Source organism: Oncorhynchus masou, chromosome 18, assembly GCF_036934945.1.
Source record: "Oncorhynchus masou masou isolate Uvic2021 chromosome 18, UVic_Omas_1.1, whole genome shotgun sequence".
NCBI lineage: Eukaryota > Metazoa > Chordata > Actinopteri > Salmoniformes > Salmonidae > Oncorhynchus > Oncorhynchus masou.
In genome coordinates, this window is record NC_088229.1 from 31,793,462 (window position 1) to 31,806,994 (window position 13,533).

The 13,533-nt window shown below is 40.4% G+C and overlaps 1 protein-coding gene across 1 annotated transcript; it reads left to right on the forward strand.

Moving 5' to 3' along the window:
- The first annotated feature begins 2,415 nt into the window (after window positions 1-2,415).
- On the forward strand, window positions 2,416-13,303 carry LOC135504408 (peptidase inhibitor 16-like). Its single transcript, XM_064922990.1, has 5 exons — window positions 2,416-2,844; window positions 10,164-10,388; window positions 11,311-11,420; window positions 11,655-11,746; window positions 12,012-13,303. The coding sequence occupies exons 1-5, from the start codon at window positions 2,677-2,679 to the stop codon at window positions 12,386-12,388; spliced, it is 972 nt and encodes a 323-aa protein (XP_064779062.1). The 5' UTR covers window positions 2,416-2,676; the 3' UTR covers window positions 12,389-13,303.
- Window positions 13,304-13,533: the final 230 nt, after the last annotated feature.

The window sequence follows — 13,533 nt, forward strand, 5'->3', positions numbered from 1 at the left end:
AACATACTGAGCTTTGTTCAATATCAACAAGCTCTTGGAAAGTAATCTGAGATTGGACTTAATCTTTTTGCTCAACCATGGCTTGGGTCAGGTCAAAGGGGCACAGGCAGCCCTGGGGTGTGTAAACCTGTACCATAGCTGACCATGACTTCAGCACTGGACTCTAGATCCCTGAAAAGTGTGGATCTCCAGAGCTCTCCTCTGGCCATCTGAAGCCTGTCATAGGCCTGCTGAATCCAGTCAAGACCAAGGCAGGTATGATGCTGGAGGACGAGGGATACATCTACGGTGAACATCTGAAACACCCCAGGACAGGATGAGGGATCAGGATAAAGGCCTAATGCCTTTATGTTGTTGTCTTAACCATTCATCCCTTTGCTAAGACCTCTGAGATAGTAGGCTGAGATAAACTCACTGAACGTGGTGTTATTGAATAAAGACAAAGTGAGGCTGCTCGTGCTCATGCAAGTGTTGTAGTGGTATGTACTTTTGATATCAAACTGCATTTGCAACCATGAAAGCTGTGTCCTAGAAAAACAACAATTGATAAGTAACAACCAGGACTCAGAAAGGCCTAGTCGAATCATCCATTTAGCCCTGCATGAAAGATAACAGGTAAGATTATGACAGAGAAAAACAAGCGAAGTGCAAGTTCGTGACATGTTGTTGTTGTGTTCCATCACTGAAAAATGTATGTATCTGATTTGGATTAATTCAGATGTGGCTCGGATTAACGAGTTGTGGTTTCTGCTCTTATTTAGCCAGGGAGAAATGGCTCTTCCACTATGGCAGGACATCTTGGGCGGATCCATGGACAAGTCCTCATAAATTACTCCCTTACTGCCTGCGCATGAATCTACTTAATGTGTGAGAAAAACAAGCCCTACGTCCATTAAGTTGCTAAAGCACACAAACACATTGTGTAGAGAGGGATGGATACCAGGGTGTGTATTTGAGATACAGCACATTGCGGAGAGATCCTTTCTGTGGAGACGTGACGTCATGAAATGATGCAATCCTCTTCTCAGCTGGTAGTAATATTGTACATTTCCTGTAAGTAAGTCGTAGTTGTTTTGAAAGCTTTTCTCTCAGGCAAGGTTTCTCAGAACGGCTCTAATACTTGTGCTCCCTGTGGCATTACAGTCACGGAGCACATTCTGGATAAGGGCTTTTGGGAGGGTTCAGGATCAGCTTATCAGGTCTCAGCTTTCAGTTGATTCAGCTAAACCTGTGCATACCGAGCTACTGACCATGGACAGCTGGAGTGTTTGGTTGCTATGTGTATGTGAGGGACTTGGCCCCACTTCTCTGGTCTAATGAAGTTTTAAGGAGCTCAGAGGTCCACACCCTCTATGGCTCTAGTGACGCAAAAAAAAAATGAAATAAACCTTTCCTGTGAACACTCCAATATGACTGATACCTACCGCATATGTAATTCATGAATGGAATGTTAACCACTAGACTGAATGACAGCAAACATCACATGCTCAAATCTGTTGTTTTACTGCTGTGCAAAACCCCTGTCTCTCATAGACTCATACTGGGTATGTCTTCATGAAGTAGTATTGAGAAAAATGTATGGAAGGGTCTCAGTGTGCTGAACGTACTGCCCTGAACCTTACAAAGACCCCGTGTAAAAACACCCTGGTGTGAGCAATGGGACATTCCCCGGTTCCAGCAGGATTCTATGAATTATGGACTGGGGAGACTGCTTTGTTTGTTACATTTGTCATAACTGAAATCATGAAATCCCGTTGCAATTCAGGACTTAGGAATGTGTCCCTAATATTAATAAGCATTTCTTTAATTTGATTGTCATAAGGAATGCATTCATGGAAATTAAAATTGAAATCTGAATGACCACTTTGAGGTGGATTGCTGAAAAGAGTCTGGTAGCTACCAAATGTTGATGGTACAGAGATGTGCATGTGCCAAGTGAATCACGTCCCACTCAACCCAACGCATAGGATCACATTACATTCTTTATCAGCTATGGAAATTCCTCTGTTATGAAGAGCTGTAACGGAAGGAGAATGAAAGTCAATATGACACTGGGGTGAGATACAACACAACATAGGTCAACTGCCTGATGCTGCTCACTCTTCCCATGTTTGGATTTAAGATCTTTCCTGTCAGGTGCACTATGGGGAAATCTGTGTCCTGACTCCGTGTTGAGAGCACAGAGTGAAGGCCAACTGCGTGTGAGTCAGAGATTTGAACAGTATCTGTATCTCAACGTATCTCGATCTGTGTCTGTGTCCAGCCTGAAATCACACCAGATTCGTAAGAATAGGCCGATTGTTTTCAAGTGGTGTCGGTGCGTACCAGTCAGAGCAGCGTGTAATGTGACCTGGTGAGGGTGAGGGTGGTGTGGGTGTTCTCCTGTTGAGAGCGGGGTGGAGTCACTCCCTCTTAATATCTCCAGCCTGAGATCCAAGAGGAGAAGAGACAGAGCAGCTGAAGCAGACACTATACACACACTATACACACATACACTATAAGTACACATACAAGTACATTGACCAAAAGAAAGATTTTCACACACACACATACTCACAGAACACACATCTACACACTGGAAACACACATTCACATACAGCAACACCCTCTGATACCGTCAGACATCTGAAGTGACCCTTGAGAGAGAGAGAAAGAGAGGACTTTACTGCCTTAGACATGCTGAGGGGGACACTTCTCTGGGCTGGCCTGATGGGATTCTATGTCATCATCACCCTGTGTCCAGCCTCTTGCCAGCTGAGCGAGGACGACGCAGAGACCCTCGTGGAGCTGCACAACAGCTACCGTGGCCAGGTGGTGCCCAATTCCACCTACATGCATAAAGTGGTAAGGGCAGCATGACTGGGGGGCGGATAGGAGGTTCTCTACCTGTCCACTGTGGGATGGGTTCAGTCTGGGCACCTCTGCATCAGAATAGGTAGAAATAATACGTTTTAGACCTTTGTGGTGAGGAGCTTCTTGGATATTGGGATACTACTGTATGGCTGGTGGGATTGATGGAGTTTACCCCTGTTTTGACTTCCGTCACCTGGTGTGGTTAGTTATACTTGTTGTTCTCATGGGGTTAACATGTATTACAATTGATCTCAGGTGGATGTAGGTACATAGGTTCTTCTGTTGAGGGGATTTTTGATTGATATTTATGCTTGTGCAATGCTGCCAGTTGTTCAGTATTGTACATGAAATGGGTGCTTCAGTACCTTAAAATATCTAAAAAGTATTCAGCTTTAAAACGGTCTTGCATCAAAACTGAACTCTGCCTGCATCTACAGTGTCATGGCCATGGCTTTGACATGACATCAGCATGTCATAAATGACAAGTCGCTTGTTGTGCAGAACATTTACCACAGTGCCGCAGAAGATGGATCGTACCTAATACATATCTGACTGTCTCAGGGACAGGTCTCTGCCTGTCTCTCTGTTCAGATGAACGCAACACCGAGGCCATTTTCATGAATGGGTTCATATCATTAATTCATAGCATTAAAGCATTAATTGCAGTTGAGTGGAATCATGAGTCATCATGACCAACAAAACCGCAACATTCCAACAGTTAAACAGTAACTTCCTGTGTGAAGCATTGCATCATCCTTACCTTCTGTGAATGACAGTTTATTATATGTCCTGGGACAGGAATGTCCGTCAAAACATCACAGTAATAAATTACTTGGAGAAAGACAGATCATGTGGACTATACAAGAATAAACAGAACATACCTATTTGAAACAAGAAATTAATGTCACTTTTTATTTGTATTTTTATGGAAGATTCAATGACATTTTAATGGGTGTTTCAAAACATAGCCATAGGTCATTGACTCATATATCACAGCTTTCTACGTCACTACTTGGTGATCAATTGATTGAAACAGATTTCATCTGTCACCGACCATCTAGCCATCGCTGATCCTCTTTTCATTTTTCTTTGGTTTTGTCTTGTCTTCCGTCACACCTGGTTCCAATCCCATTAATTACATGTGTATTTAACCCTCTGTTCCTCCTCATGTGATTGTTTATTGTAAGAGCTTGTGCACGTCTGTCCTGGTGTGCGTCAGGTTATGAGCCCATTATTTGAATGTTCTATTTCCCAGTGTTTTTTGTTGTTGTTATTAAACTGCGCCGTTTGGAAACACAGTTTTTTGCTCTCCTGCGTCTGACTTCTCTGCTTCCAGTACGAACTCCTTACGTTCAGTTCAATTCCTATACAAGTATTGTAATGAGCAAGAGGATAAGATGGCACAGATAAGGCTTGATCTTGATTTAGCTCGCCAAATGTTATGGTGGTAATTGGTTCGAAGAGATGCAGTATTGTACGAACGCGTATTGTCTTTGTATCATGACCTGTCCAGACAGAGACGTCCAGTGTGGAGTCATGTGAAGTTCAGTTTATTTGTCCAGTCACCCCATGACTCTAAACAAACAGAGGTCTTGTGTTGGAGGCCGGGGATACTAGTTGAAATTCCACAACATCTTGCATCCAAGCCTCAGGACATCAGATCTTCTTCTCTCTGTTCTTGGGCAAACAGAGCTGTACATGTTTGTCATGCTTCAGCCAGAGAAAACAAAGGCGTCCCCCTGACCATCTGGTCAGCATTAGATGCTGTGTCCAGCACATGGAAAATCAAGGACATTCCACCGAACAAGGAGAGGGACCAACTTCAGCGGAATTCGTGACACTGAAACTATGTGGGATAAATTCACATTCCTCAACCACTACTACCCATATTACTGAAAGGTTCCTTATAAGTTCCTTCGTAAAAGGTTTGATTTAATAAGGAAGGATCATACAAAGGAGGATGTGGTTTACATGGGAATGTTGGTGTGACTAATGTAATGTAGAGTATGATTTATGTCTAGTTAAAGGTGTGACTAATGTAATGTACAGTATGGTTTATGTCTAGTTAAAGGTGTGACTAATGTAATGTAGAGTATGATTTATATCTAGTTAAAGGTGTGACTAATGTAATGTACAGTATGGTTTATGTCTAGTTAAAGGTGTGACTAATGTAATGTACAGTATGGTTTATGTCTAGTTAAAGGTGTGACTAATGTAATGTACAGTATGGTTTATGTCTAAAGTTAAAGGTGTGACTAATGTAATGTACAGTATGGTTTATGTCTAGTTAAAGGTGTGACTAATGTAATGTACAGTATGGTTTATGTCTAGTTAAAGGTGTGACTAATGTAATGTACAGTATGGTTTATGTCTAGTTAAAGGTGTGACTAATGTAATGTACAGTATGGTTTATGTCTAAAGTTAAAGTTAAAGGTGTGACTAATGTAATGTACAGTATGGTTTATGTCTAGTTAAAGGTGTGACTAATGTAATGTACAGTATGGTTTATGTCTAAAGTTAAAGGGGTGACTAATGTAATGTACAGTATGGTTTATGTCTAGTTAAAGGTGTGACTAATGTAATGTACAGTATGGTTTATGTCTAAAGTTAAAGGGGTGACTAATGTAATGTACAGTATGGTTTATGTCTAGTTAAAGGTGTGACTAATGTAATGTACAGTATGGTTTATGTCAAGTTAAATGTGTGACTAATGTAATGTACAGTATGGTTTATGTCTAGTTAAAGGGGTGACTAATGTAATGTACAGTATGGTTTATGTCTAGTTAAAGGGGCAACTAATGTAATGTACAGTATGGCTTATGTCTAAAGTTAAAGGTGTGACTAATGTAATGTATAGTATGGTTTATGTCTAATTAAAGGGGTGACTAATGTAATGTACAGTATGGTTTATGTCTAGTTAAAGGTGTGACTAATGTAATGTACAGTATGGTTTATGTATAGTTAAAGGTGTGACTAATGTACAGTATGGTTTATGTATCGTTAAAGGTGTGACTAATGTAATGTACAGTATGGTTTATGTCTAAAGTTAACGGTGTGACTAATGTAATGTACAGTATGGTTTATGTCTAAAGTCAAAGGTGTGACTAATGTAATGTACAGTATGGTTTATGTATAGTTAAAGGTGTGACTAATGTACAGTATGGTTTATGTATCGTTAAAGGTGTGACTAATGTAATGTACAGTATGGTTTATGTCTAGTTAAAGGGGTGACTAATGTAATGTACAGTATGGTTTATGTCTAAAGTTAAAGGTGTGACTAATGTAATGTACAGTATGGTTTATGTCTAAAGTTAAAGGTGTGACTAATGTAATGTACAGTATGGTTTATGTATAGTTAAAGGTGTGACTAATGTAATGTACAGTATGGTTTATGTCTAGTTAAAGGTGTGACTAATGTAATGTACAGTATGGTTTATGTCTAGTTAAAGGGGTGACTAATGTAATGCACAGTATGGTTTATGTCTAGTTAAAGGGGTGACTAATGTAATGTATAGTATGGTTTATGTCTAGTTAAAGGTGTGACTAATGTAATGTACAGTATGGTTTATGTCTAGTTAAAGGGGTGACTAATGTAATGCACAGTATGGTTTATGTCTAAAGTTAAAGGTGTGACTAATGTAATGTACAGTATGGTTTATGTCTAGTTAAAGGTGTGACTAATGTAATGTACAGTATGGTTTATGTATAGTTAAAGGGGTGACTAATGTAATGCACAGTATGGTTTATGTCTAGTTAAAGGGGTGACTAATGTAATGTATAGTATGGTTTATGTCTAGTTAAAGGGGTGACTAATGTAATGTACAGTATGGTTTATGTCTAGTTAAAGGGGTGACTAATGTAATGTACAGTATGGTTTATGTCTAGTTAAAGGGGTGACTAATGTAATGTACAGTATGGTTTATGTCTAGTTAAAGGGGTGACTAATGTAATGTACAGTATGGTTTATGTCTAGTTAAAGGGGTGACTAATGTAATGTACAGTATGGTTTATGTCTAGTTAAAGGTGTGACTAATGTAATGTACAGTATGGTTTATATCTAGTTAAAGGGGTGACTAATGTAATGTACAGTATGGTTTATGTCTAGTTAAAGGTGTGACTAATGTAATGTACAGTATGGTTTATGTCTAAAGTTAAAGGGTGACTAATGTAATGTACAGTATGGTTTATGTCTAGTTAAAGGGGTGACTAATGTAATGTACAGTATGGTTTATGTCTAGTTAAAGGGGTGACTAATGTAATGTACAGTATGGTTTATGTCTAGTTAAAGGGGTGACTAATGTAATGTACAGTATGGTTTATGTCTAGTTAAAGGTGTGACTAATGTAATGTACAGTATGGTTTATGTCTAGTTAAAGGGGTGACTAATGTAATGTACAGTATGGTTTATGTCTAGTTAAAGGTGTGACTAATGTAATGTACAGTATGGTTTATGTCTAAAGTTAAAGGGGTGACTAATGTAATGTACAGTATGGTTTATGTCTAGTTAAAGGGGTGACTAATGTAATGTACAGTATGGTTTATGTCTAGTTAAAGGGGTGACTAACTAATGTAATGTACAGTGACTAATGGTTTATGTCTAGTTAAAGGGGTGACTAATGTAATGTACAGTATGGTTTATGTCTAGTTAAAGGTGTGACTAATGTAATGTACAGTATGGTTTATGTCTAGTTAAAGGGGTGACTAATGTAATGTACAGTATGGTTTATGTCTAAAGTTAAAGGGGTGACTAATGTAATGAACAGTATGGTTTATGTCTAGTTAAAGGTGTGACTAATGTACAGTATGGTTTATGTATAGTTAAAGGTGTGACTAATGTAATGTACAGTATGGTTTATGTCTAGTTAAAGGGGTGACTAATGTAATGTACAGTATGGTTTATGTCTAGTTAAAGGGGTGACTAATGTAATGTACAGTATGGTTTATGTCTAAAGTTAAAGGTGTGACTAATGTAATGTACAGTATGGTTTATGTCTAGTTAAAGGGGTGACTAATGTAATGTACAGTATGGTTTATGTCTAGTTAAAGGTGTGACTAATGTACAGTATGGTTTATGTATCGTTAAAGGTGTGACTAATGTAATGTACAGTATGGTTTATGTCTAGTTAAAGGTGTGACTAATGTAATGTACAGTATGGTTTATGTCTAAAGTTAAAGGTGTGACTAATGTAATGTATAGTATGGTTAAAGGTTTATGTCTAGTTAAAGGGGTGACTAATGTAATGTACAGTATGGTTTATGTCTAAAGTTAAAGAGGACCCTTTTAGACAGACATAGTCATTCTCTTCCTCCTTTGTTAACATAACAAACCATCCCTTATCGGTTTGAGGTATTAACATTTCAATAGCGGAGAAGGAAATTCCTCTTGCTCCAGGCAGTATTACAAGGAAATTCCTCTTGCTACAGACAGTATTACAAGGAAATTCCTCTTGCTACAGGCAGTATTACAAGGAAATTCCTCTTGCTATCCTCTTGCTATAGGCAGTATTACAAGGAAATTCCTCTTGCTCCAGGCAGTATTACAAGGAAATTCCTCTTGCTATAGGCAGTATTACAAGGAAATTCCTCTTGCTCCAGGCAGTATTACAAGGAAATTCCTCTTGCTACAGGCAGTATTAGAAGGAAATTCCTCTTGCTCCAGGCAGTATTACAAGGAAATTCCTCTTGCTCCAGGCAGTATTACAAGGAAATTCCTCTTGCTACAGGCAGTATTACAAGGAAATTCCTCTTGCTCCAGGCAGTATTACAAGGAAATTCCTCTTGCTACAGGCAGTATTAGAAGGAAATTCCTCTTGCTATAGGCAGTATTACAAGGAAATTCCTCTTGCTCCAGGCAGTATTACAAGGAAATTCCTCTTGCTATAGGCAGTATTACAAGGAAATTCCTCTTGCTCCAGGCAGTATTACAAGGAAATTCCTCTTGCTACAGGCAGTATTAGAAGGAAATTCCTCTTGCTATAGGCAGTATTATTTGTAAGTCGCTCTGGATAAGAGCGTCTGCTAAATGACTTAAATGTAAATGTATTACAAGGAAATTCCTCTTGCTCCAGGCAGCATTACAAGGAAATTCCTCTTGCTACAGGCAGTATTACAAGGAAATTCCTCTTGCTCCAGGCAGCATTACAAGGAAATTCCTCTTGCTATAGGCAGTATTACAAGGAAATTCCTCTTGCTACAGGCAGTATTACAAGGAAATTCCTCTTGCTACAGGCAGTATTACAAGGAAATTCCTCTTGCTACAGGCAGTATTACAAGGAAATTCCTCTTGCTACAGACAGTATTACAAGGAAATTCCTCTTGCTCCAGGCAGTATTACAAGGAAATTCCTCTTGCTACAGGCAGTATTACAAGGAAATTCCTCTTGCTCCAGGCAGTATTACAAGGAAATTCCTCTTGCTACAGGCAGTATTACAAGGAAATTCCTCTTGCTCCAGGCAGTATTACAAGGAAATTCCTCTTGCTCCAGGCAGTATTACAAGGAAATTCCTCTTGCTCCAGGCAGTATTACAAGGAAATTCCTCTTGCTACAGGCAGTATTACAAGGAAATTCCTCTTGCTACAGGCAGTATTACAAGGAAATTCCTCTTGCTACAGGCAGTATTATAAGGAAATTCCTCTTGCTCCAGGCAGTATTACAAGGAAATTCCTCTTGCTCCAGGCAGTATTAGAAGGAAATTCCTCTTGCTACAGACAGTATTAGAAGGAAATACCAATGTCGACTGGCGGGTGGCCGAGTCAGGAATTGTTCAATTATTAGGGTAGTATAAATTGGCACATACATCAAATAAAGAAATAGATAAATTAAAAACCATTAGCAGTAGAGTGTCATCTCCAAACTCCAATGTTTTTATAAGCATACCTCTTGTATTACAATCTGCCAGTGCTGTGCTATCTATATCAACCCTGAACGTTTGGTGTTTAGATAGGGGTAGAGCGAGGATAATCGCTGTTGGTTTAGAATGCCATTTGCAAAAATTCATTTTTCCCTCTTTAGAATCAGAGTATTAGAACAGATGTGATTTTAGGATGAAACTTACTTGCAATGTGGTGGATATGCCGAATAGAATGATTAATTTGAAGTAGTTAGAAGTTGTACACCATTGGAACACTGATATAATAGAGTTGCATAGCAGGCTATGTACAAAGAGTTCTGTTTTGGTCCTCAATGTTGGTTAATGTCTCCCTCTGTCGTTCAGTCTGCTGCACTACATCTGTACAGATGACAGGTAGCAGTCAAGCAGATTATCGGTAGTCGACAGTAATACGATAGTTTGTCTCTTTTTCCCCTTCAGAAATGGGATGAGAAGCTGAAGATCATAGCTGAGGGCTATGCTGTGAAGTGTATATGGGAGCACAACCCGGATCTAGAGGAGCTGAACATGGGAGAGAACCTGTTTGTGTCCAACGGACTCTTTGACCCCAACATTGCCATGGAGAAGTGGTTCCTGGAGCACCTAGACTACCACTACAACAACAACAGCTGCCAGGATAACAAGATGTGTGGACACTACACTCAGGTGAGTGACACGGGGAAATAATGGTTACTGTATTTGTAGAATAGACTTCTTATAACACAGTACTACAACTGTGACAGGTTGAATATTCCTTTATGTCTTTACTCCTGTGTGTATAACCCCTGTGATAGTGGGTGATGATGATGATGATGATGATGATGATGAGGATAGTGATGGTGATGATGGAGATGATGATGGTGATAATGGTGGTGATGATGGTGATGATGGTGGTGATGGTGATGATGGTGGTGATGATGGTGAGGATGGGGATGATGGTGATGATGATGGTGATAAGGTTGGTGATGATGATGGTGAGGATGGGGATGATGGTGGTGATGATGCTGATGATGGTGATGATGATGGTGATGATGGTGGTGGTGATGGCAATAATGGTGGTGATGATGGTGATGATGGTGATGATGATGATGATGATGGTGATGATGGTGGTGTTGATGATGGTGATGATGATGATGATGATGATGATGATTATGATGATGGTGATGATGGTGATGATGGTGGTGATGATGATGGTGATGCGGTTGGCGATGATGATGGTGAGGATGGGGATGATGATGGGGATGATGGTGATGATGGGGATGATGATGATGATGATGGCGTGGATGATGGTGGTGACGGTAATGATGGTGGTGATGAGGTTGGTGATGATGATGGTGTTGATGGTGAGGATGGTGATGATGGTGGTGATGATGATGGTGATGATGATGATGATGATGTTAGTGATGGTAATGATGATGATGGTGGGGATGATGATGGTGATGATGGTCATGATGTGATGGTAATGATGGTAATGATGGATGATGATGATGGTGATGATGGTGGTCATGGTGGTCATGGTGATGGTGATGGTGATGATGATGATGATGATGATGAAGACATCAATACAAGACTGCTGGGGATGTTTCAGATGGTGTGGGCGGACTCTCACTCAGTGGGCTGTGCTGTTCATCGCTGTGACACCATGGAGGGGCTGTCCTTTGAGAAAGCCACCTTCCTAGTCTGCAATTATTACCCAGCGTAAGTATGTCACCAGAGAACATGGACTAAATTACACATTCATCTCCTATTTCTACACTTAGACGTTCAGTTAACATAATGAATCTTTACCATTGCATTTCACTGATTGCGTTAGGGTTAGCGTTACACCTGTAGAGACATTGTAATACCATTCTGGGGTTAGGGTTAGGGTTGGTTCCTGACTAACAGCCCTGACAGAGTGACCCTTGACCTGTGTTACCGTTTGCATTTCAGAGGTAACTTTAATGATGAGAAACCATATGAGGAAGGTGAATGGTGCTCCAAGTGTCCAGACAACCTGCCGCGATGTGACCAGAACCTCTGTGGTAGGAATTCAGCACATGTCAATCACACAACACTGCCCACAACTCCGCCTGCCTGCCCCCTCTCCTGTCCCTCAAATGTATTTTACCTCACTATCTACCTCCATTGTCTTGGAAAACACATCTCATCCTCTCCAACCTGACCTAAGTGTCGAGCCAATTGTGGTTGATCATGATATTCTCTCTTTGTGAAGATTGATTTGTTGCTTTGGGCTAGGGATCCTGTAATCAGTTTCGAAGACAGATTTCTCATTATTGTTTCCCACAGTGCCTGATGCCCCTGAGCTTACAGAGGAGCCTGATGTAGAGAAGGAGACACTGGACAGCTCTCCCCCAGGCACTGATGAGCCCTCCACACACACAGCCACAGCCACAGCCACCACCACAGCCACCGAGGACACACCGCCATCACCACCGAAGACACAACCAGACTACTCATCAGCCCCTGAGCCAACTATGGCTGACAGAGAGGAGACTGGCACAGAGCCTGGGGATAAGGAGGAGGAGAAGTGGGAGGGGGAGGAAAGAGCTACAGAGAGGGAGAAGGACAGTACTAGGGAACAACCTCAGGCCAACGCAGGAAGTGTTTCTACTTCCCTACTTCTGGTTACTAGCTTGATGCCTTTACTGTCACTGGGATTGTGAGGGAGTGCATGAGGGAAAAGGTATCACACACACACACATTATCTGGAGCTGAACTGGACATTGCTGGAAGTTGAATTACATTGTGATATAATTAAGCAATAAGGGCTGAGGGGGTGTGGTATATGACCAATATACCACAGCTAAGGGCTGTTCGTATGCCCGACGCATCGCAGAATGCCTGGATACAGCCCTTAGTTGTGGTATATTGGTCATATATATATATATTGGTCATATACATTGGTCTGATATACCACGGCTGTCAGCCAATCAGCATTCAGGGCTCGAACCACCCATTTTATAGTTAAGCAATAAGGCACGAGGAGGTATATAGAAAATATACCACGGCTAAGGGCTGTTCTTACGCACGACGCAAAGCGGAATGCCTGGATACAGCCCTTAGCTGTGGTATATTGGCCAAACACCACAAACATCTGAGGTGCCTTATTGCTATTATAAACTGGTTACCAACGTAATTAGAGCAGTAAAAATACATGTTTTGTCATTCCTGTGGTATACGTTCTGATATACCACGGGTGTCAGTCAATCAGCATTCAGTGCTCGAACCACCCAGTTTATAATTATGTATACAGCATGGATTTATATGAAATAAACCAAAGTAGCTAATTTGATGGTTATTTAGCCATTATTTGCTGGCAAATAATTACAGTCGGTAGTTTGCCATATGCCTTCTTAGCAATAAGCATAGAACATACAGTAGTTAACAATGTAATATAACAGTTGTATAAAAACAGTTACGACCTGTGTCCAATCTAACAAGCAACTATCTTTTAAAGCAAGGCACATCCTCTATAAACATGAACGTGATTCCTAAGCCTAAAGGAGCATAACTATTGTCAATATTGAATATTTCTGTAAATGTCTGTATATAGCGTGTAATAAATATGGTTTGTTCTACTTGCCGGGTCCATGTGTCATATACTGCGAATACATGTGTCTCACTACCACAAAGAACAGAAACCAGCAGCCTGATAAGCAGATGAGCTCCTCATCAAAATGACCTCTTTTAGGGCCATAAAAATGTGAGTTCAAAGGTTATTCTGTATCAGAATATGCTTTGTGTCTTCTTATAGTCCTTTCTTTCTGTAACGTTTTATCATTCTCACTCTCCTTTAACCATTTTCCCC